Source organism: Vanellus vanellus (genome assembly GCF_965231255.1).
Source record: "Vanellus vanellus genome assembly, chromosome: 12".
Taxonomy (NCBI): domain Eukaryota; kingdom Metazoa; phylum Chordata; class Aves; order Charadriiformes; family Charadriidae; genus Vanellus; species Vanellus vanellus.
In genome coordinates this window covers 8,294,626-8,318,133 of record NC_138917.1, presented here as the reverse complement: position 1 = coordinate 8,318,133, position 23,508 = coordinate 8,294,626, and the positions used below count along the sequence as shown (strand labels likewise).

Below are 23,508 nucleotides of genomic sequence, written 5' to 3'. Positions count from 1 at the left end.
GGGTAAAAGACACACAGGCACACACACACACACTGAGGCTCCCACCGCCTACACACACACACACACCTGAAGCAGCGGCGAGTTGACACGACGCAAAGTCACCCCCAGAGACCCCGTTAGAGGTGCGGGCCAGCCCGCAATGATGGAGACGGGGACGCTCCGCAGCTCCCACCCGCGGCCGTGCGGGCGGTGCTCCCCGTCGGCAGCCTCACAAGCAGCGGGGCGCTTCACCCGGCTCCTGCCCCTGCCCCTGCCCCGGCCGGGGCGGCGGGCACAGCCCGCATCCCGCCCTCCCCGGCCGGATCCATCCCCTCGCCTTCCCCTCGCTTGCCCCTCGCCTACCTGCTCTCCGTCCTCCGGCTCGGCTACCTCCCGTTCGCCCGGCCCGGCTCCCGGCCCCTCCGCGCAGGCAGCGGCTGCTCCATCTTGCGCATCGCTTCTCCTTCCTTCCTCCTCCCGCCCGTCAGGGGCTGGAAAAACATCGGGGGGGCCCGTGAAAATATCAGCGGCCGAAAAACGCATCACTGCGGCGGGTTCTCCGCGCCGGGACGAGCCCCTCGCCCCCCTGCCCGGGCAGCGCCCCGGCTTTGCATCCTCAAGACAGGTGCCCCCCCCCTCCCTTTCCCCTCCGGTCGCCCCCCGCCCCCCTCCGTCCCCGGGCTATTGCATCACCCCGAAACCCCCGCGCCGGGGCCGGGCGGGGCGGGCGGGGGCAGGCTCAGCGCAGGCGGCCGAGCCATTGGCAGCCGGCGGCGGGGCGGAGGCGGGCGGCGGACGGCAGCGCGCTCGGCACTGCGCGGCGCTGCGCGGTGCGGTGCGGCAGCGGCGGCAGCGGCGGCGGCAGCAGCGGCGGCGACGGCAGCGGCCCCCCCCTCCCCTCCCCAGCTCCGCGCCGCTCCGCGCTTCCCCCCTCCCTCCCCCCCGTCCCCCTCCCGGCCGCCCCCATGGCTACCAAAATCGACAAGGAGGCGTGCAGGGAGGCGTACAACCTCGTCAGGGACGATGCCACCGAGGTGAACTGGTAGGTGGCCCACCGGCGTCTCCCGGACAGGCACCGGTGCGCTGTGATTCCCTTTCTCCTCTTCCTCCCCCCCCCCCCAAGGGTGACTTTTATAGACCTCATTCCCCTTCTCCTCTCCCCCCCTTTCCTCAGGGATGTTTTTTTTTTTATAGTATATTCTTCCCCATCTCCTCTTTTCCCTTCCTAAAGGCTGACTGTTAAATACATTACTCACCTTCCCTTTTCCCCTTCCCAAAGGGTGACATTTAAATGTATTATTCCCCTTTTCCCCTGCCCAAAGGGTGACTTTTAAATGTATTATTCCCCTTCTCTTTTCCCCTTCCCAAAGGGTGACTTTTAAATACAATGGCTCTACAATCGTCCCTGGCGACCAAGGGGTAGACTATGAAACCTTTAAAAGGAAGTGCACAGGTAAGCTCCGTCTTGATTGCTTTGGCACCTCACCGTGTTTCTTGCTGCCCGATTCGAGGGGGGAAAAGGATGGGAGAAAACTTGGGTAAACTGGATTTAATGCTGCTGCTTCCCCGCGTCTGTCCTGTCCTGCCTGATCGGGTTTCCAGCCGCCACAGAGTGCAACTCACTGAAGTCCATAGTCCAGCCGGTCCTTTGTTTCACCCTTAGACTTAAGGTCCTTTGGAATTCTTTCCTCCTTCTGCACAATTTTTCATTGCTTCTTGGTTATAAACAAGATAAAACGCTTGATTAGCAAAGGTCTCCTTGTTTAGCGCAGCAGCTTCAGAGCATTGCTGAAGAGCAAAAAAGACTCAGTGTTTGTGGCTAAAAAGATGCAGTCATACAGATCATTTTGCAATAAAATTCTTCTGTAAATTGTTTTCATAGTGCTAAAGTAACTGCAGTTAGGCGGCTTGCTCGGATTTTTTAAGAATATGAAACCTGAGAAGAGAGCAGTTATCCCGAAGATTGGTTCAAACAATACAGCACTGAAAACAATTGTATATGTGGCGTTGCCCAACCGCAACAGTTGCGGCTCTAGGTTTAAACGTGGCAGTTGATTGTTTAACTTGTCGGCTGTAGAACACTAACAGGAAAAACAAAGCCTGGGGAAAATGAAGATAAATTGAGGAATATTTAACTTCACCTGATCTTAACTTCTGAGGTGTTTTGCAAAAGTGGGCTTTGATTTCTCTCAAAATAACTTACAGGGGGAAATGGTATAGCTTTTCCTCCTATCTTGGCTGCTATTTAACAATGTCACCAGGTGACATGAGATACGAAGCATTTGTAATTTATACTGGACTACGACAGTCTTCCTCACTCATCTAGTTACTCTACAATCAAGCATTATGGTTAACCTGTATTTTTAGAATTGTGTATCTGTACAGCAAAGGAATCGTGTATTGAGCAGTTTCTCCCTTCTCAAGGTGGGGCGAGTCCCGGAGGCACTGTAGTCAGAGTCCCACAGCTATTGAAACGCCAGCGCCTGTCCAAATCGGTCTGCCAAGTCCTAGGGCTTGGCTACATTGTACTGCGTTGGATGGAGGAACTTCCAGTAACTTAAATGAGGGCAGGACTGGTCTGATCAGTCAATAAATATCACAGGAGAAAAATATGTTTTAGTCCTTGGAAAGCAGCCACTAAATCAAGACGGTTTGGGCTGCTCTACTATGACATTCGCAGTGGGGTCTTGTGAGGGTTAACTCAGCTACTCGTTTCCAGCTGTTCTTGAGACCTTCGTAGGGAAAATTCTCAAAACCGAAAAGGATCCTCTTGTAGTTATGTCAGAAGAGCTGATACCCTGTACCACAAGAACTCTTACCCACCCAACTCTTCTTAGTGGCAACATAAGAAAAAAAGTAATTCCCTGGCATACTGGGAAAGCCAGAGCTCAGCACTTCTGAAGTTCACGCCAACGTTATCTGAAGGGTTAGTAGTTTTCTTGGGAGGTCAACAGCCTCAGTATCCGAGTGCCATGTTCTCAGTCTCCTCTTATGCCCAAGATAACTGAGTGTCTCCAGCGTCTCCAGACATCTGAGACTTGCTGAGGAACCTTCCCCATTTATTTTCTTTCCTTCTTTTTAAGGAGTCCATCTCTTATTTTGTTGGAACTGATTTTTAACGTTTTGTCTGGAGTGGCAACCTCTCGAGAACAGTTCCTATCTTCCCTTCTGTAGCAAAGGGAATACTTTTACGTGTGGCTAAGCAGGCAGAGGGGCTTCGGCAGAGCACAGTCACCAGTGGGGCTGGGTAGGATGCGTATAACAACTAATGGAGGCACATACTGCACTTTGGAATAAGGCCAGTTTTGTTTTCTTGCCATCATTTGCATGTGCCAAACCTTTATTTACAAACAGGGTATTAAAACAGAGAGTTTAAGGAAACCCGTTTTTATACCAGCAAAGTGCCAAGCTGGCCTCAATACTGAAGCATTTTTACAGCAAAAGGAAATGTTGCATATTTAGGCATAAGCACAGTGAGGGAAGGGTTAAATAAAGGGCATTTGTGGGGTAGACTGTGGTCTATTGTTAGCCTTTAATGTGGAGCTAAATCCCTTATAGCTGCTCCATTGCTCCCTTTCCCTCTTCCTTCTTTCCCTCTTCCTTCACATGCACTTGGTATGGGCTGCTCCTTGGCAGACCTGGGGCAAGGGGTTGTCCTCAACCTACCTCTGGAGCACAGTTGTTGGAGGTTTGAAGAACTAGGCAAAGTCAGGTACCGGGCTCTTGGCTAAGTGCTAGAAAGGATCTTCCTCCACCCATGAATTACGGTGCAGCAGCTGGGGAAGCGAGAGATGCGAGTTGCGGTGCTTCCATCTGTGCAGCAACCCTTCGCATGGACCACTAGACGTAGTCTGAAAACAAGGCTCGTGCCAGCAGTGAAGTTCGAGCTTCCCTTCCCATCTGGAAGAAAGGTGCCAAATGTCACTATGAAGTAGAGCTGGTTGGAATACTTCTGCTGAAAAAAAGTCAGTAAAAAAGAGTAGGAAGGGATGGGAAGAGCTGCTAAATATTATTCCTTCTTATTGCTACGTCTCTTTCCTCCTGGTCCACACCCCATCTCCTTCTACATTTTGCCAGAGGGGAGAAGAGCTACTATCAATACAAACAGCTTCAGAAAATGTGATTAAAAGATTAAAAAAAACCCGCATCAGAATAAACTTCCTTCCTTGTTTTGAATTCCTGTTTTGTGAAAAACACTGCCCTGAAAGCCACAAAGTACTGCAGCTGCCTCTGGTAGAAGCTGAGCATAATTTGGTGGTTGGAGGTGAGATGGAGCTGGAATTGAAAACCTCAGCGTGCAAAGTGTCACCAAACCCCTCTGTCAGAGCTTGCGCTGTTCTACTTTCTGCACCATCTATTTCAGTGCCATTCTGAGTGGCAAACATCTGTCCCCTTTGCTTTCTTTAATAACCATTCTTATTAAAAGCACCTTCGGCATGTGGTACATACTGCTTCCCTCCAGGGCCTTAAATTACAGAGCAGGCGGTGTCAGTGTGTGCTAATTCATGTGGCTCTGAGACCAAGAAGGTCTTTTGTACCAGTTTGGAAGACATTTGCCTGTGGTGGATATCCTGCCTTGTGCAGAGATTAGGAAGGGCTGGAGGGGGTTGTTGGTAGCAGGGTTGTATTTTTGCTTTTTCTTCCCCCCATACGTAACCCTTTTCATGCAGCCCATGGCCCAACCCATTACTGATTCTGCAAACCTCCTCGGGGAATGAGAGTGGTTGAGGACAAAGGGAAAAGCAAGAAACTGAAATTGCTTCTTTTAATGGAAGTAGCAGTTCAAAAAGACCCTGTTAGGAACCAGCTCTCTGCGAACCTCCAGCAACGCTCTGAGCTGCCATTGAAGGAACACAGGACAGACTGAGATGCTGAGCTCCTGGGGCAGTGGGGCCCATGCCCTGAGCCACTAACTGCTGCTGTACCCTGTGTAGGTTTCATTATTCTCACTGCTCTGTGCTCAGATACATGTTGGACATCAGACCTACGTGTTACATATCCTGGGGTAGAGGCTTTTTCCTCTTAAAGCTCTTTGCTAAGTTTCGTGTACTAGCAGAAAAGTTTAAGGAACTGCATAATCAAACTATCATCCCTTTCCCATCCCACTGTTTGGGGACAGCAATTGCCACTCTTAAAGGAAGAAAACATGGTAATAAAAGCTTCTTTAGTGCCCTTCTGTTCAAGGTCCCAGGATTATGCTGCAAACACAGCCTGAACCCTGGACTTTGGCATTTAAGTTGCTGTCATGCTGTAGCTGTCAAGGTCTGTGCCAGGCCACAAGACGACTCAAACACTTTGGCTGGGGAGTAGTAGACTCTGCTTTATTCTCAGGCAGTAGTCTTCTCTGTCCCCCAAAAACCAGCCCCAGATGTGTGAACACCTTTCCTCCAGCCTATCCCAAAGTAAAGTCAAGGTTGGTTTAAACCACTGGCACAGTAAAGTCCTTACATGATTAGGAGGTGGCCACTGGTGGCACTTCCTCTTGCAGTCCTGCGTAATGACCAGTGTACGTGACTGCCTTGGCCTTTGTCTGACCCAAAGAGTCTGGAGACCAAAGTTGAGGACATTAATTGTGTCAGGGTAATTAAACACACAGTGTAGACACTCCATGTCTTCTGGCTAAGGCCTGTTTTGGTTGGGCTTAACAGCACAGATTACCCCTGCATTAAACAAGGACTTAATTCAAGGCTTTTGATCCATTTTACTTCACAGTTACAGCTCTTGCCTCTGCAGATGGCGTGGATCCAGACGTAGCATTAATTTGGTGTTTAGTAGTACATGCCATCAGTACACTTGAAAAAACAGCTGAGTTGGTGGATTTGAAGGCAGAAACACAGATAAAGAGTTGAAGGTTATTGTACGGAAGGATGTGAAGGCACTTGGGGTTTTTTTTTGTTGTTGTTTTTCATTAAAAAGTTTAGTAAGTGGGCTGGTGGTGCTGTTGCTGAGAAGAGTAGAATGACATACAACTGAGATGCTGAACTACAAGTCCAGTCAAAAACATCTGCTAACAATTTTGCCTATGTCAGTAATACCTGACTGCACAGGACAGCTTGCCTCAGTTTCTGTATTATGAAGCAGCAGAGCATTGCATTGTCTCTGTCTGTGGTTTATTTTAATGTTTTAAAATGTGTATTATGCCTTCAAGTAATGGAGAGGTCAGAAGACTGCGTTTCCCCCATGCCACATGTGAACAGTTGTTTTTCAGTGCATCTTTGACAAAAGAAATAATGAGCCTTTTATTTGGAAAGCCCCAGTCCAGATAAATAATTGCAATGACAGCATGAAATGGGATAGTTATTCATGTGTCTGAAAAGATCAGACCAAAACCAGACTGTGCATTCAGCACGAGGAAGAACTGAAAATCTTTGGTCTGAAATAAATACCCTATAAAATCATTTCTGGCTGACATAAAACACTAGGAAGAAAATGGAAATAGAATCGGTTCCTAAGACAAATGCAAACTCTTTTGGGCTTATGACAATTGCCCTATAAAGCCTGGACTGCATATAAAATTTAGGAGCTAAGAGTTGAGAGATCACCAAGATTATGTTGGCACCTTAGATTGTAGGAAAGATTTGTAAAAATGCACAAGGACATATAATGAGATAGGTGCTTATCTGTATTTGGCTACATCTTAAGTTGCTAAAATGGGCTTTGTAAATCAGTCTCCTACTGCTTTTGTTTTTCCTCTTTAATATACATCTTGCTTGCTTTCCCTTAGTATCTATTTAAAGGAAGACCTGGGGCCATGGGTGGCTTATGGGAATTTCACACTGCCTTTGCAGCGTTTGCCTGTCCCTGTGCCCTCCCTGTTCGCTCTGAAAGTCGCGCTCCTGGGAGGGTCAGCTGCAATGTTATGTGTTTGACAGCAGTCTCCTGGATGCCAGCTGGAGCTGTGGCTTAGACTGTCCCTTGCAATGGACAGGAGTTTGTTTTAGGGAATATTCTTATTCATTTTTTGTGGGAGTAACTCATCAGGTCGAGTTCTGCACTGAAACAGTAAGTCTTTGTATTCAGTAGTTTTGTGATGCTTAATTAAAATAGCATGGCTGTGGGTCTGCATTTTGCTGTGCTGTGCTAGGCATAAGAGCAGGTAGAGGAGCGTTACATCTTTTGCATGCCATTTGTTTTGGGACCTGCCTGGCCCCTACTTCTGGCTGACTAACACAACTGTTCCTTCCTTCAGGGAAGGGGAACAAAGATTAGCTGGTTCCCCTGTTTCCTCCCACTCTGCCCTCCAGTAAGTATATACCCAGGTCAGGAGAGAGACCAATGCAAGACCACTGTCACTGGGGTAGCAGCAACATGCTCTGATGAAACGCTGCTTGTGGCTTCACTGGTCTAGAGAAAGCCACACAAGTCAGTGTGGGGTCATCCTCCCCGTGCACTTGTGTCCCGAGTACCCTGCACTCATGTCAGCCACCCCAGGTTACGTGGAAAAGGTTTGGTGCCTCAGCTCCAGCAGGCCCTGGGGTTATGGTCCGGAGGTCAAACACCTTGTATTCGTCTTACACGACTTAATGAACGTGTCTGCATGGCAGCGTTGCATCAGAGATATACAGGCTTCAGTACAGGGTTAAAGAGGGAAAAAGCAGTGTAGTAAGATGTAGGAAAGGTTTTCTGTCCGCACTTCCAGCCATGTGATTCCAGGGGTGACTGAAGAGGTGGAAAATTGACAAATTAGTCTAAAATGAATCCAATTGAAACAAACAAATCCTTCATGAGACCTGTCACGTGCCATCAGTAATTCATTGTTGTACAGAACACAAAAGCGGATCGTTCCATCAGCTGCCTCGCTGTACGTGACCTTGATTTAGCAGGCAGGTGAAGCTGGGAGCCGTGGCCTTATCTTGGCACGTCTCTGGTTTGGCCATTCAGAGCCGTAAGACGTGAAGCTTTTGACACTGTCTTTCTTTCCTGCAGCTATTATCTTTTACTGATGAGTCAGTGCATTTTAATCTAATGGGGAATTTTTTAGTACAGCTGAACCAAAGGGTTTGAGTAAATGAAAAAGAGGAGAATACCATCAAGGAAATCTCCACAGCTTGGCATCAAGCTTTGTTGACAGCCAAAGGCAGCTTAATCAGTATATTTGGAAAATCCTGCCTACTGATAAGTAAGGGGTTTGGAGAAAAATACTAAGTGATGCTCATTAAGGCATTCATTGTTTGTATAGCCCTATTGTCTTGCTGTACAGCCATGGTTAAAGGAGTAGTGATATTAGTAGGAATTAACATTGTTAATTTCTGCTGTTTGTAACTAGTGAGACCTTCGCAAATAAAGCTGCTATTTCTGTTCTACCCAGATCTATTATTTGCTTCTCTCTGCCCTGAAATTCATGGCTTAATGACTAGGAAGATGGTTGCACAGAGCTAGGCAGGATTTCCTCTTACAGAGGAAATCTAGTGTCTCTCTATGATTTGTTAGACTTCCCCCCCCCCCCCCCCCCCCAATTCCTAAAACCACTCTAAGCGGTTTTGTGTTGAAGGGGGCTCGGGGAGGGGTGGATATTAATGCCTTGAGATTTCTAGGGAAATTGGCACTGATGGCCTTGATGATTTCCAGCACAGTGAGGTGATCTGGTCGGGTAGAACTGATTAACTGTGAAAGAGGAAAATCCGGGAGTATAAAAGAATTTGTCTTTTGATCCCTTTATCGCTCTGAACATGCTGCAGACTAATTGTGAAACTCAACCACTTCTGCTTAGGGATTTTGACCTGCAGTTGGAGGGGCTCATACCCAGGCTGAACTAGTGCTAAAAATCTTCACATCTGTCCCTGTTGCCCTTTTAGGAATAGAGACATGTTAATTGCTAAGGGTTCCAATTCACATTCCCTCTTGGCTTTATCTGCAGCTGCTGAAATGCACATCAAGTTAAAGCGTCACATATTGGTAGTTTATATTAAATACACTGGACTAAAAACTGGCAGCTGAAGAGCCTGTTCTGCCTACTGTGGGGGTACAACCTCCATGGGGAGGCAGGAGGAGAAAGCACGCTGCTTGGGTGTAACCATTCAAGCCCCCACAGGTAAACCCGCCTCAGGTAAATTCTGCCCAAGATAGTGACTCAGAGCCCCACATCTAACTTCAGTTGCTCATTAAACTTATTGGGACTTAACATGATGAAGTAAGAGTTGCTCACACTCATTGAGTAGTAGGGGATCTAATAGATAAAAGCCCATGTGGAATTGCTGCGTTTGGCTCTCCTCGGTGCCACTGATCAAGCGGCTTTCAGACAGGATGGGAGAGCACTCAAACTCTTCTGCCAAGAAGCAAATCCTGCTGCTGCCTGTGATCTGCGGGTTCATGTCAAATTAAAGTTCATGCTGACAGATAAATTCTTTCAAACTTCTTTCTAGGTTGCTCTGAAAAAGCACTGCAGAAAATTCTTCACATTCATTATATTTTTTCATTATCTTTATTATAAAGGGGCATATTCCAGAGCTGTCTCTGGGATCTGTAACAACCTAGGGTAGAAGGGGCAGGGATGAAAACCCTACATACTCAAGGTGGAAAGTGATGGGTCCATGGAAGGGCTGTGACACGGTTACAGTATAGGAGAGGCCAGGACTTGATGACATTAAAGTGCCTTCAGCACCGGGTTCCCATGGGAACCACAGTACAATTCTTAGCAGAGTGTGGCCTCCTTTGCTGTCAGATCTGGGAAAGCAAGGTTTTTTCATAGAACTGTTAATAGTAACGTTAGGGGATTTACAGTCTCTCTTCACCTTGGGTATTTCCTGGCTGTCGGTTCATTTATGGTTCTAATCAATCTTGGCAAGAGGATTTACTGTCAGAAACAGGAGTCTTGCGTGCGTTTCTTGTACTTGCCAGTAATAGGGTATCTGAGAAGTTTTGTTTGCATGTGCTGTCAATACATGACTTACTCTCCTTCCAAAGATCCATCTAGGTTTTTCCTTTGAATAAGATACCTCTTTCTCTTTGTTTCAATTTTGAAATCTTCAGAGGAGTTTGTTTTAAACATTGTACTGGCTCACACACACCCCTACATACATTTTCCATTTTTGCCCAGTAGTCCTCTGTCAGTGGCAAAAAAGTACACAGAGAACAAAACAGGGAGAGCATAGGTGTTTTTTTTTTCAGACTTAAAAACATCTTTTATCAAGGCAAAGTTGTCTTTACTCACATTTTGGCAAAACAAAGTGTTAAAGAAGCTTTGAGATCTGTCAGCTTTCAGAGAATATCCCACTTCTTTTGCATTGATTTCTAGCAGCTTATTTTCTGGGGATAAGCAATGTAGAGCTGCTTCTTGCCTATCCCCGGAGCTCCTGGGGCTGTCCTGACTGTTCATGGAGCATGCTGTAACGGATCCAAGGACAGGGATGTTGGCAAACATTACTACACCTGAAGCCTGCATTTTCACCTGGCAGTAGTCAAGACAGCAAATAACTATAAAACATGTTGAACTGGTCACAACAAGTGTAACCAGGATTAACATGATTCTTTTCAAACAGCAAGTTTGTTCTTCTATCTTGAGTCATCTCATTTCATTTAAAAGGTCCCGAGTGACCTATAACAGATGAAGTAGCTATGATTAGGTATATTCCATGATTGCACAACTGTCCATCTGCTCTGCACAATCCTGGTTGAAGGCTCCAGTATTGTGATGCTACCAAGGCAGGGCATATGAGTGGATGGTATCACACGCTTTCTAAGTGCCTGCGATCATGAAGGCGTACAACTGCCTCAGTTGATGAGTCACCCTGCAATGAAGGAACGAACTCTTCGAGACAAGGAGTTTATAAGGTTTTTACACATATGGCCAGACTAAATAATTCTAGTCTGGCGTGATATAGCAGAAAACAGCTGCGAAACAAAGATCAGAACAGTTTTAAAATCCAAGGGCTTTGGAAGGAGTAGAAAAGCACATCTGGGGAAGTAATTGCAGATTTTTCTTTTGCTCCTTCTCCCCTCTTTCTTGTAAACTCATACCACAAGTGAGCCAGAAATGTTGCTGAAGGGAAGGAGAGGAAAGGATCAGATTTACACAATGGCCAGTTTCTGGATATATGTTATAAAATGTGACCCTAATTCTGCTATCCTGAAAGAGAGAGACACTGGGAAATCACTTTCTTCCCTTCTTGACCAGTGACCTGCAGATGAATGATCTGGCTGAATGTAACTGGCATTAGCTCTGTGCTCTTGAGCTGCCTGATGACTGTATTTTAGCCATTTCCAAACTTATTAGCAGCACACTGATGTGGCATGGGGTGGCCAGCACAGCCAGATTCCTCCCGGTAACTCAGAGCACCCTAGGAAGAGGCAGACCTAACACTGACAAAGTGCAGCTTGCAAGTGAAGGGCATGTGAGCAGAGCCTCTGTATTGCCCCGTTAATCCAGAATTATGCTGTTGTAACACAGGATCAGTACCTTGACTCGGTCTTTAAGTTGAGAGCAATAGGCTCACCCTGGAAAATGGCAAGGCAGGAATGTTTGTTTTCCATCACTCTACCCTTGTTGCTTTGTCTTTCCAGATGATGTTCGATTGTTTGGCTTTGTCCGATTCACCACCGGTGATGCCATGAGCAAAAGAGTCAAGTTTGCCCTCATCACTTGGATTGGAGAGGATGTCAGTGGCCTGCAGAGAGCCAAAACTGGGACCGACAAGACTCTGGTCAAAGAAGTAGTACAGGTAACCTCTTACTTCTGCTTCTAACCACCAGTTCTCATTGCTTTTAGCTCTACAAACACCAGCAGGAGGTAAGACAGGGGGAAGGATAGGATTACCCTTCAACTTAGTAGTTAATCCTTTAAAAAAAGACGGTTTCCTATTGCCTGTCTTTCTACTAGGACGACTTAACATCTGCCTTTTGCACACTCAGGCATAAAGAAGCACCTTTGAGCTTAAGGCTGTCTTAACTATTTCATGAAGAGGGAATATATGCACTCGCCTCCTTGTCACCATTAAGATGTTCTCCATCTCCTTTCTTGATATGGAAATAACATAATACTGAATGGTAGAGAACAAGGCAATATTAAGTTAAGCAGGTAAAATGAAACAGAAGAGCCCACGCCCTTCTTTAAACTTTTCTCTTGAGGCCTTTTTCCTCAGCACAATGAATTCGTAGACCTAATCAGCTAAAGTCTAAAGTCCCTATCAGTACCAATTAACTAACAGCTCTTAATAGCTAACTAGATTTGAATAGTCTTCTGTTTGGCTTTGGGCGTATCAGGGAAAAAGAGAAATGTGCTTAGTACACACCTTGGAAGGGCTTCACTGGAATTTGTCTGCCCCAACCGAGCTTATCATTTAACTTTGTCCAGGCCTCCTGGGGTACTCTGAGCCAGGCTCACATCGTTGGGCTCCAAGCTCAGTCCAAACGAGTAAAAACAAGCAGCTGCTGCAAGAGAAGTTTCCTCTGAAGAAGTATTTAAAGCAAGGTTAGCTTTTTCAACTAAACCTCTCCAATGCCTGAGAAATGGTCTTACTGCACTAGGAGAACACACTGACCATTGAAATAATCTCCCTCAATAATTGCGTTCTTGCCTATGTAAAGAAATCTTCCAGTAGGACAATATGAAGGATGAGAATGAAGTCCCCCTCAATTCATTGGTAGATTATATTTAGGTAAGAAGCATGAAAAATGTAAAAAATTCATATCCTTCCAGAAGATAAGCACTGGTGCTAAATCTTGCAAAATGACAACTACACAGAGGAGTCCATTCTGAAAAGAAACTTCCATAATGACACCTGAGAGATAGGAAAGCAAATCTCTGTTCGTGTGAAGCAGCTGAAACTCTGTAATTGTAGCTGAAGATGAAATTACAGAGTACTAATGAATGACTCATATAAGAGTCACTAAGCCCAAGATTTCTAAAAAAATATGTTTAGACTATTTATTCCTGTTGAGTTGAATAGTATTCCTGAATGCTGTTCTAAGATCTGTCCCCCAGGTCTGTTACGTATAATTTGCAATTTCACTTGTTTCATCTTTGATTACTAGACTGTATGAGTTAATAATCTGGTGGAACATTAACTATTCTTGGCTGTTACTTAAAAGCATTCATATTCCAATTACTTAAAAGCATTCATATTCCAATTAATCTGTACTAAAATATGAAAACAATACAACTTGTGCTCAATATAGTTTTATTGAGCAACCATGTCTATAACCCACTCCAAAGCAATGTCAATGGTGATCTCCTTTCCATAAGAAATTATCTTGACAATTATTTTGAATAGTTCTACATGTGCAGCTGCATCCCTCTGAGTGGAATGGGATAAAAGCAGAACTATTTTCTTGGTTTTATGCATGTAACCTTGCAGATAATCTGTCAAAACAAAAGAGGACAAGAAAGTCCAACTGAAATTTAGTGGAGGGAATTTATCCCAGAGCTATTTCACTCTGACTAGTTCTCTTGACCTTCAAGTACATTCCCAGCCACCCCACTGCTCCTGATTTTTACAGCGATTATTTGAGATGCAAGTTATACAGAGAAAAATATAGTTGGTTGGTTGCTGTAATGATAAACTACAAATCTGACTCAGTGTTGGTTCATCATTTGGAATAAGTAGTATGCTAAAGTGGAAATTTTGTTCTTTACAAATCCTGAAGAGAATCTAGCAGTTTGGATCTCTGCAGTTTTAGTTGTGTCCATGACCCATAGGTGCACTTACCCTGTGTGACATGGCTCTCATTCCAAGGAAGTGTGGCATAAGGAGGCTTTTTGTACAGCAGATTTTGTATAGCTTTGATTTTGTAATCTGTAGAAGTGATTGGTTGGGATTCCAGAACAACAGCTCTTCAGTCTGAGAAGCCCTCAGTAAAACATGAAGGGTGCTTGCTATCTTGTAATATTTGCAAAAGCTAACTGTGGCTCTCCATTTAAGACTAAAGCTCCAGTGTGAGGGCATGCCTGCTTCATATTCTCTGCTACGTTGTAGATGCATTGATGAGCTATGGTTGGGCTCTGCTCAAAGTTGAACAAATGCCAATAAACATTGTTCTTCTGCCGAGACACTCAAAGTGAAAGACTGAATACCGCCTAGCAAACAAAACCCACCACGTTGCATCTGTAGGATAAAGGGTGTTCACAGATGGTGATTATTACCAGTCTCCTAGAAGCACCTGCCATAAGGAAACGTAACGGATATTAACTGTTGAAGAGTAGATTATGGGCTTGTGAACAAAAGGATGAAATATTATAAAGCCAGGAGAGGAACTGGGTTGCCTTCACTTCTGTGTTACTCCCGTGGCAGGAGGAGCAGGTGCCATGAAATCTATAGAGACGTGGCTTGGAAGCAATGCTGATAGTCAGAGGAGGAGGTTGCCAGAAAATGTCTCAGGAAGAAAAGACAATTGGTTTTTAACTGTATCAACTGTAAAATTACAGGGATGGATCTTATCTGGTGCAAATAGCCGTAGTTCTCCTGATCTGTACTAGCTGAGAATCAGGTCTTCTTGCTTATTTGGGACTATCCTTATTACCTCTTTCATGTTGTTGGAAAATGGGGTTTGCATTTATTATATTTATTTTGGATTGTAGAAAAATGCATTTTGCATTTAAGGAACATTCTGTAGCTTTTTTTTTTTTTCACAGCCATTTATTTTTCATCCTTTTGTCTTTACCTCAGCTGGAAATCTTGGATCAGCCTGTGACCTGGTCCGAGTAGTTCAGCTGAGAGCAGGTCAGAAGTAAGGCCAGGATGGGGAACAAGTATTTATATCTTCTTAAGGGTATAGCTAAGTACTAACGTGTGGAGAGTTTCCTGTGTAAATGGAGACATGAAGTAAGGTGATGCAGTATCCCATCTTTTCTCCACTGAGCTTCTGACTAGGCCAAGGACAGACCTAGGGGTGGTGGGCAGTAGTAGCACAGAATGTCCCATGCTTTGCAGGCTGTTGCTTAACTGTTTCTGAGTTAATTTCTGGGGTCTAAACCTAGATCTAGAATGATCTAAACTTAACAGCTAAGGAACTGTATGAAACAGGAAGCCAGGATGACTTAAACTACGAGGCTGCATCTATTTTGTCATCAGCAGTAGCACGTCTTACCTTGTGCTCGTGGGTGAGCTGTCAGATACTTGCAGTGAGCCATAGATGCAGCAGACCCCGTGGCATTTGTGTCCGCTGCAGAGCTGCAGTTTGATCACTGTGAGCCACTAGTTGTCATGCTAAGGTTGTACCCAGCTGCCAGTAGATACCAGCTGGGCGGAAAGGCTTTGGGCATATTTTCTACTTGGCTAAAAAGGGAATCATCCACAGCTGGTCTTAAACTCATGTTTTACGTCCCTGGCAATAAGGTTGGTTCTGCCTTTTACCTCCTTTTATATGCACAAGCTATGGCTTATTCAACCTTAGTACAAATCCATCCAGGAGACTCTGTGCTCTGAGAGGTGTTGTTTTGACCTCTTTTATTTCAGAGGCCCAGGAGAAACAGGCCGGTCAGCTTAAGCCCAGAAATCAAGGATATTGTAAGCTGCTTGTCATGCCCAGGAACGGCTGCCAGCATGAGGTTCAACTCAGCCATAAAAACTCCTGCAAGGTGAAACCTGGCAGCTGTGGATTTTAAGTACAGGAGCATCAGGCCTTCCAGCGAACAGCCCCGTTCACTTTGAGGAGAGGCAGAGGGTTGATACTACAGTGCTTTTCTTCCAGTAAGGACAAGCCCAGGCATAACAGTTGGGCTGGGAGTGGCAACCAGTGCTACCGTGGTCAGGTTTTGATGTAAACGCTGAAGAATTGAAAGCAGGACCTGGTTTCCCTCTGAGTGTTGCTTCCTCCCTGGGAACTTACTGCCCTTCATGACTGCATTTCCTACCGGGAGATTTTAACCCTTTGTTAGGCAGTGTGGAGGTCCTTTTTCTGTCGTGACTGAATTCCCCTTCAGGGCTGTCTCAGCAAAGGGACTGCCCAACCGTTGCCAGTTTGTCCATGAATTTTGACTCGTCTCTGTTTTCATCAGCACTCCTGCCCCCACAAAGTCATGTGCTCTATTATTTGCTTAAATCATATTCAGGGTAAAACAGTTCTGTTTCTGTGAGCAAATATTTGTGGCATTTTATTCATTATTATTTTTGGTGAGGAATTTGCCTGGCTTTAGTGATGTCAACAAGTTTACTGAGTTCCTGCTTTGGAGGCCATGGCCAGATATTTTTTTGTCCACCTTTCTGTTTTCCTCTGGATTCCTCACTGCAGTGATGCTGGTACCTCACGAGGGAGGACCCCTTATGGGGTTAGTGTCCCTGGTCTCAGGACAGATACAGCACATATAACTCCTTGAATGTGCATTAGGTTTCTCATGTTAGTACAGTGGCCTAAACAGAAGATGGCTTAATAGCTTTGTTAGAGGCAGTAAGAAAATCAATCTCATATGGTAATGGCTTTATCATGGTGGCTTTGAGAAAGTCTTTCTCAGAAGGGTAAGATACTGCTGGGAAAGCAAGCAGAAGTGTGCTTTTTGACTGATTTTCCTATTCTGGTTTACTGTAATGACCATACCAAACGGATATGGATTTACAAGAACTCCTAGTCCTAGTCTAGAGACAGTGGTAACTTTATAAATAACTTCTTCAGGCCAGAATAAGCAGCCTCTCATCACCCCACATCTGACACACAGCCCTGTGACTTTTCCAGTGGGATGCAGCACAGATAGGAAGAATTTGCAGATCAGCTGAAATGCAGTTCCCATTGCTGAGAGATGTGTTTGCCAGAGGTTTGGGCTGGTTTCTCCCAGCCACTGGAACAGTTCTGTGTAAAAATTCGCAAGGAGTAAATTTGAAAAGAAGGGGTTTTGCTGATAGCTTGGACTCTGATAGTGGGTTGCAGGACCAGGTTTGGTGTAGCCAGAGTAGAGTGAAGGGCAGTGGTACTGTATTGCTATAGGTGCTTGTCACTCTATAACTCTCCTTGCACTCAGAGAAGCCCTGCTAGAACACACCTCTGCTGCAGCCATAGGACATGTCCTTTCTTCCCCATGACCACAAGTCTAGGACTCATACCATGCTGGAAAAGAACCATGGTAGATGTCATCTCCTTTGTACTGCATCTGCACTGAAAATAAGATGACCAGTGGATGGGAGTGGTGACATTAAGCACAGCGTTACTGAGGATTCTGAACATCAATGGAGGCTGCTGCAAGCCCCAGTGTAAATAAAAACAGCAAGAAGCTGCTCAACTGCCTGGCACCGTCCCTAGCTGCTAAGAACCCATGTGTCTGTAGACAATACAAGGATTTTCTTTCTGGCTTCAGGCCTACCCATGCTGGGATTTATAAGGGCCTCTGCAGACCTTTTTGGTACAGTATCTGCACCAGACAGATTTTCCCTTGGCCAGCTTAGGGAAATTTTTATGGCCCCATATGCTAAACATTCAGGGCCTGGCATAGGAAGAAAATCTACTCCACCCTTTTTTTCCCCCCCTGTAAAGTTGTCTAGAAGAGAAAGGCTGAACTGAGCTTGCTGCACAAACTTCATGCTTCCCAGGGAGAGATGCAGGCTGCAGGCTCAGTTTTTGCAACCCGACCTGTGTGGTTGGAGCCCTTTTATCTGTGTAGTGTTGCATGGGGGTTGACACAGGGGATTGGATTGCAAAATTGTGACTCTGTGCTATTCAGGCACAAAGTGAAGCATGTGCTAGATAGGTATAATGAAGAACCCTGAGTAAACCTTACTTTTTAAGTTGTGTTCAATGATTTGAGAGGCAAAGCAAAGAGACTGTGGTCACTGTTGTGTCGTGAGAGTGATAAAGATAAATGGCATCATTGTTTTTGTTATCTGTAGGCTGCTGGTGACTCTGGGATGAATACAAAGGCTAGAATTCACTCACAGGGCTTGCTGCAGTTGTAAAAAGCTTGGGGATAGGGGGAGGAGAAGAGAAAAGGAAGTGGAGGACATAAAATGAAGAGGCATGTCAGCAAAACGAGGACCCAAGCATCATAGTTATGCTCTGTGCCTTAGGCAGCTATAACTGTTCTGCAATTCTCTTAAAAGGCATTAGATATGGGTATGTGTGAGAGAAGAGAAAGCAGGGACTTTCCCCACCCCAGGCTCTTAAGGGCCGAAAGAAAATCTGGTGGCAGAACAGAAATCCAACTGAAGTCACATGCCTGTTGGCATTGCTGTTAGCCACTTGAAGCTGGGATCTTTCCTGGTGCTTTGCAGGAGCCAACTTGCTATGATCAGTTATTTATAATTGCAGATGACAGTCATGTCGAATAAGTACCATGGCCTGGTCTAGCTAACATCAGACCCAATTAAATCAGTTGCGAGTATTTTTATATTCTGGCAGTTTCAGCGAGGACAAAAAAAAGAGTGAACTCTGGATAAGATGGCCCTCGGCTGCAAAGTGCTGCTGTTGATCATGTGTGCCCAATCTCTTGATCTGAGAGCCAGAGTCAATCCTGTGTTCCTGCCCTGGTGACACAAGAGGCAGTTTCAACTGTCTCTAAAATACTTACATGCCTCCCTTCACATTATGATTTGCACCCTGACCAAAAGCTCAACCCCAAAGAGCTCAAACAGTGAATTCAGAGGGATGAGGGAAGCTATGGCTGAAGAAAGGTCAAGCAGGATATTAAAATCAGGAGTTCCAGGCAGCAAACTCACCCGAAGCATCTTCTGCCCTTGAGGCCAGGCTTGATGAGACCGTGGTGGGTAAAAGCCAGTGTGAAGAACCAAAGAAGCCCCTGACAGCACCTGCCAGCAGAAAGGAATAAAGTAAAGAGTTATTAATAGCAGTGACCCAGATTGCACTCCGAGGATACAAATCTGACACAAGAGGTGGCCCAGTCAGCTAAGAGGATATTTAAGAGTGGCTGGGAACATAACCCATCTGGCCATTGCTAGGGGGAGATTGCTCCAACCTTGCAAGATGTCTCAGTGGCATTGATATGAAATAGTGGCTGGTGCCCACAGATCATCACCCAGGAATCATCTGGATAAGTGTCTAGTTGAGAAGACATTTGAGTAGTTATAATTTCTTTGTGGTACATATAATTTAGTTCCCCTCTGTTCATTCATGAGTGCACTTGCAGTTTTAAATTCAGTGTCAGCTGGGTTCTGCAGACTGGGCATTGAAGGAAACCCTCCCTGCATTTATAAAATACACACATTTTAATAGAATCCCTCTCAGAAATGATTTTATGGGCCTTCCCCAGTTCTCACTAAAGTCAAGGCAAAGACTAGCACTGAAGTCGTGGAGTCCTGGAGAATGTTTCCTGCGTTGAGGAAAATTTGTTAAACCTGTTAGCACATAGAAAAGAAATTGAAAAGGCTTAGCTCAAAAATCATGTAGGTAGCACATCTCAGTGAGCATCAAATAGTTGAAAATCATTTGTTTGGTCTTGGCAAGAGCTGAGCTTTGCAAAAGTCTCACACAGGGGATCTGGAAGTAGGACACTTGAGAGCATGACCAAGTCTGATGTTTTGGGCAGTCTGCCTCTTCATTTCCCACCTCAAAAAAAAGTTTTTTTCTCTCTAAATAAACAATTTATTTCCCTTTTTCCCTGAACAACATGGATGAGTGCCTGTAATGTCTGTCTGTCCTCACACCAGAAAAGCCGATCATTGAAGTGCAGAGCAAAATGGTGCTGTGAAGCATTTGTTATTTCTCAGGATTTTGTCTAGCTGCTGATAAACCAAAGCAGAGCAGACAAGGCTTCTCGTAGCTGCTATAAGCTTTTTTTTTCTCTCCCCATAAGCAACTCTTCAGTAGTGAGGATTTCCTACAGTGTGAAACAGGATCAGCCGCAGCCTGGGAGACTGGCATGGGGGAGGGAGCTGTTTTGCTCTCCCTTCCATTTTCTCCACCGCATGAAAGAGGTGCTGAGACTCTTTCAAGCTGAGTCCTTCTCCACCCCCTCCTTTACCCGACTCTGATCCCAAACTGAGACCCTTGAGACGCTGCCAAATAAAGAGCTCTCCCATGCTTTAGAGTCTGAAACCAATTAGAACCCCCCCCCCCCCCTCCACAGTTGTGCCGGGGCTGTTCCAGTGCTGGGGAGACCTGGACAAGATGACTGCTTCTCTCTCAAAGCATTGCCCAATTCTCCCAGGCAGCCTCCGTCACCTTTTGGGGCACTCGCTGCCCAGGGAGCCAGGCATTGCAGCTTTCTATAGACGTCGCAGTAGGGCTGTTGGGATTTTAATTCTTTTTTTGTTGTTGTCAGTTTGTCTCTGGCCCTGCAGAGTGCAATGGATGCTCGTGTTTTTCGTGCTGTCTAAAACCTCTGTGGGTTGGGGGGAAGGAAAAGACACGTGCAGTGTGTTCAGTTATGGTTAGGAAGTGAAGGAAAATGCTATAGCAAGAAGCAAATGTGCGTGTTTGCTTAAATGCCTGTGCACACACACACACGCATGCTACCCTTGCTATGAAACAGGAGGGACAGCCCCCACAAAGGAACAAATCCCTGACTGTAGTGACACTGCCAGTGACAAGTGCCCTAAAGGCACGGTGGTATCCCATTCACAGCGATCTGTTCTGAGAAAGGTTTTCTCTGTTCACAGCCTCACATCACAGCATGCCGCCTAGGGCTTGCCCAGCTTCCATAAGTTGCAAAGAGCATTCAAGCAGCACACAAGTGTATTAATAAAGCATGTCCTTAAAGGCCACTTTGGCTCATTAGACCACAGAGCATAGTGGAGCCTATTAACAACACCAGCAGCCTGTCTAATACAGTATCTTGGGTTTGGCCATGATGTATATTAGATAGTTGAGAGGAGGAGTCAGTAAGTCGACTGAAGTAGACTTCTTTGCTCCTGGTATCATCTGTGTGTTGCTCGATCTTTAATTAAAGATTAAATCGACACCCCATCAGCTGGTGGGGTACAGTACTGTAGCGTACTGTGGTGTAGCGCTGTTCTCCTTGTTTTGGGAGAAGGGCTCCTGAAAAAGATCACGGCACAGACAGGATTAAGTTACTTGCCAAAGATTATGCTGAAGGTCTGTGGCAGTTAGAACGTCAACAATTTTGACCTTTTTAGTTTTCATACTACTTAGGAAACTTGACCTAACCTAGACTGTGCATTTATCACTAGGAAGAGTTGTTGCATAGGGCAGGATTGGGTCTTGCAGCCAGTGACTGTGGAAGTAGAAACATAAAATTTGTCTGGGTTAAGTCTTGTGTTTTGCCATCACTGGTCTTCCATCTCATCCACAGCTTTCTGTTTATCATCCCTGCTGCAGTAGGTAGGGGTATGCGGCTCATAAAGCCATGGAAGCTGGATAACACTTCTTTATTCAGGTACTTGGACAAGTATCCCCTTTTTTAAATGGCTTTTTCTTTATCTCTTGCAGAACTTTGCCAAAGAATTTGTGATCAGTGACCACAAAGAACTGGATGAGGATTACATCAAGAACGAGCTGAAGAAAGCAGGGGGGGCTAATTACGATGCACAGACTGAGTAACTGCACGAACCTCCTGGCACCATCACTTGGATCTCAAAGGGAGGGGAAAGGCACAGCAAACTAACACAACTGAGAGATGAGGCAACTGAAATCCCCAGCTTTCTGTGTGTGCACCTGAGAACTCCCTTTCTTTGCATACAGTGGACTTTTATTTTCCATCCTATCTCATGAAATATCCCTCTCTGGGGTTCTGTTCCCCCCCCATTTTTTTACTCATAACTCTGCCCATGTTCTTGCATCTGCAGCATTTAGGTTTGGCTCTGCTTTGGTCATGTTCAGCACTGTGTTCGTAGAGGCTTGCCATTGTGTTCTCCTTCGTATGCGTGCATGTCTGTGAGTGTTTTAGTTGGGCTCAACCTGGTCTCTGAGGGGAGAAAGTTTTCAGGGAGTTCTGAACATCCATTATTTTAGTATTTTTTAAATTTGTTCTCACTGATATTCTTGTGAATAATATTTTTTGCTGTTCTAGGCTCAGATCAACTTGACTTCACTCAAACTATGATTGAATTGTCTAAGCTTAAATGTCCAGCTGAGATGTTATCTAACAGCTTAAACAACAAAGCAAACAAACAAAAAAATTCTTTGACTCTTAATAAATGGGAATAAATTTGCCTTAAACATTGCTAGACAGTTGCTATGCTATGTGCTGCATCTCTATCCCTCCCTCTTAAAAATAAGATCCAACATGATCTGGATATGGGGGTTTTGTTGCTTTTGGAGGTATCATGTAAACTGTAAACTGAGGGGCTTAGAAATGTCTGGACACTTGTTCACTATTTTGTGTACATTGATCTCTGGGTTTGTATTTGACTTTCCTAATGCTGGGGCTCAGGAGGTGAAACTGAAACGGATAGATTACCTTTTTAAATGGTGTCTGGAAAAATAGCAGCCGCTGAATCATAGCAGCCTTCTCTGCCCGTGTACTCCGTGGGTTTTTTTTTTCAGTTAAACACAACATCTTCAGTTATTTGGGGCCTTCGGGCAGAGAACCATCCTGCAGCTGTGACCGAGGGATGGAGCAGGGCAGCTCTATCTCAGTCGGGATGAAACATTCAACATCAGAGGCTCAGAGATAACCTGGGCACAGTTTTTGTTTGGTAGGAGACTGTTTGTTTGGGGGGCTTCTTTGTATGGCTTTTTTTTTCCATCAAAGGTAATTGTCCCCAGAATTATGTGTAGGGGGAAAACTGTGTTGTACTGGGGCTTGGGAGTCAGCGCTATAAACCCATTACAGAAATAAATGTTTTTCAAGAACAGTTCTCAGCAATTCTGTTGTTCTTTTACCTTCTCTGCAACAACGAGCCTATATTTAGGAGGTCTCCTAATCCTGGGTGTAAGCTCTTGCAATCTTGGTGCTATTAGGAGAATTAAACACTGGCTTAAATGTAAAATGATCTCAGTGCCTGCAGCCCTTGCCTGCTCATCTCCGCTCTGAAAGGCAGAGGTGACCACAGTGCATCTGACACACTTTTTGTTCAGCAGCAATACCTCTAAATTTCCAGCGCCAAAATGCCAAGTGGGAACTGTAATTAGGTCAAAGAGAACTTCACACCCACGTAAAATAAATGTGGTGAGGTCAGGAACAGATTTGGGAGCAAGAACAACACTTTTAGAGTGAAGTTTAGCCGTTTCCTGCACAGGGTTACATGGGGCGTTACAATTCTGGGACTAAACTTATTAAAACTTGCCCTGAAAAAAGGGAAGTGGTTATTTTTTACAGGTCTGACAGTAGAGAGAGGCCTAACTAACGGGAAAGAGCTTTGCAGAAAGCCTGAGATACTCCGAGGCTTTGCCTTACCGGTTCAGTGACCATGATAAACTTTACTTTGACAGCTTGTGGGGTACTGAGACAACGGTATTGGTCTGGTCTTGAAGCCTGGCAGCGGTATCGCAAAAAATTCATCAGCACCAGCTGTGGTGTGGGGTTTGATGCACTGCTCAAGAAAGAGCTCAGAAGAGCTCAGCACAGAGGCAAAACAGCTTTCTCAGCTGCTTGAAGGCATCTCAGCAAGACAAAGCAGAGCACTTGCGCTGCCTTCGGCGAGCTGGCCACTCTTCCTCCAGGGATGGAGGAAGTGAAGGCATCACCCTGGCCTCTTTGGTTGCTTTGCTATCCTCAGTAAGCACGTGCCTCCCACAGAGTATTTTTCTAAAGAC

The 23,508-nt window shown here is 45.3% G+C and overlaps 1 protein-coding gene across 2 annotated transcripts; it reads left to right on the top strand.

Moving 5' to 3' along the window:
* Positions 1 to 873: 873 nt before the first annotated feature.
* COTL1 (coactosin like F-actin binding protein 1) lies at positions 874 to 22,607 on the top strand. Of its 2 annotated transcripts, XM_082489246.1 has the most exons (5): positions 874 to 1,021; positions 1,350 to 1,432; positions 11,479 to 11,636; positions 21,241 to 21,274; positions 21,342 to 22,607. In XM_082489246.1, exons 1-5 carry the CDS (start codon positions 945 to 947, stop codon positions 21,413 to 21,415), a joined length of 426 nt encoding a protein of 141 aa, XP_082345372.1. In that variant the 5' UTR covers positions 874 to 944; the 3' UTR covers positions 21,416 to 22,607. The 2 variants fall into 2 exon arrangements, with proteins under 2 accessions (XP_082345372.1, XP_082345371.1); XM_082489245.1 differs by having other exon boundaries at positions 21,241 to 22,607.
* The last annotated feature ends 901 nt before the right edge of the window (positions 22,608 to 23,508 follow it).

What these genes read in the sequence shown, in the direction of transcription:
- COTL1 (XM_082489245.1), top strand. Translation starts at nt 945, where the DNA reads ATGGCTACCAAAATCGACAAGGAGGCGTGCAGGGAGGCGTACAACCTC. An exon ending in GATGCCACCGAGGTGAACTG is followed by an intron (nt 1,022 to 1,349) that starts GTAGGTGGCCCA and finishes CCCTTCCCAAAG; the next exon opens with GGTGACTTTTAAATACAATG. An exon ending in TGGTCAAAGAAGTAGTACAG is followed by an intron (nt 11,637 to 21,240) that starts GTAACCTCTTAC and finishes TATCTCTTGCAG; the next exon opens with AACTTTGCCAAAGAATTTGT.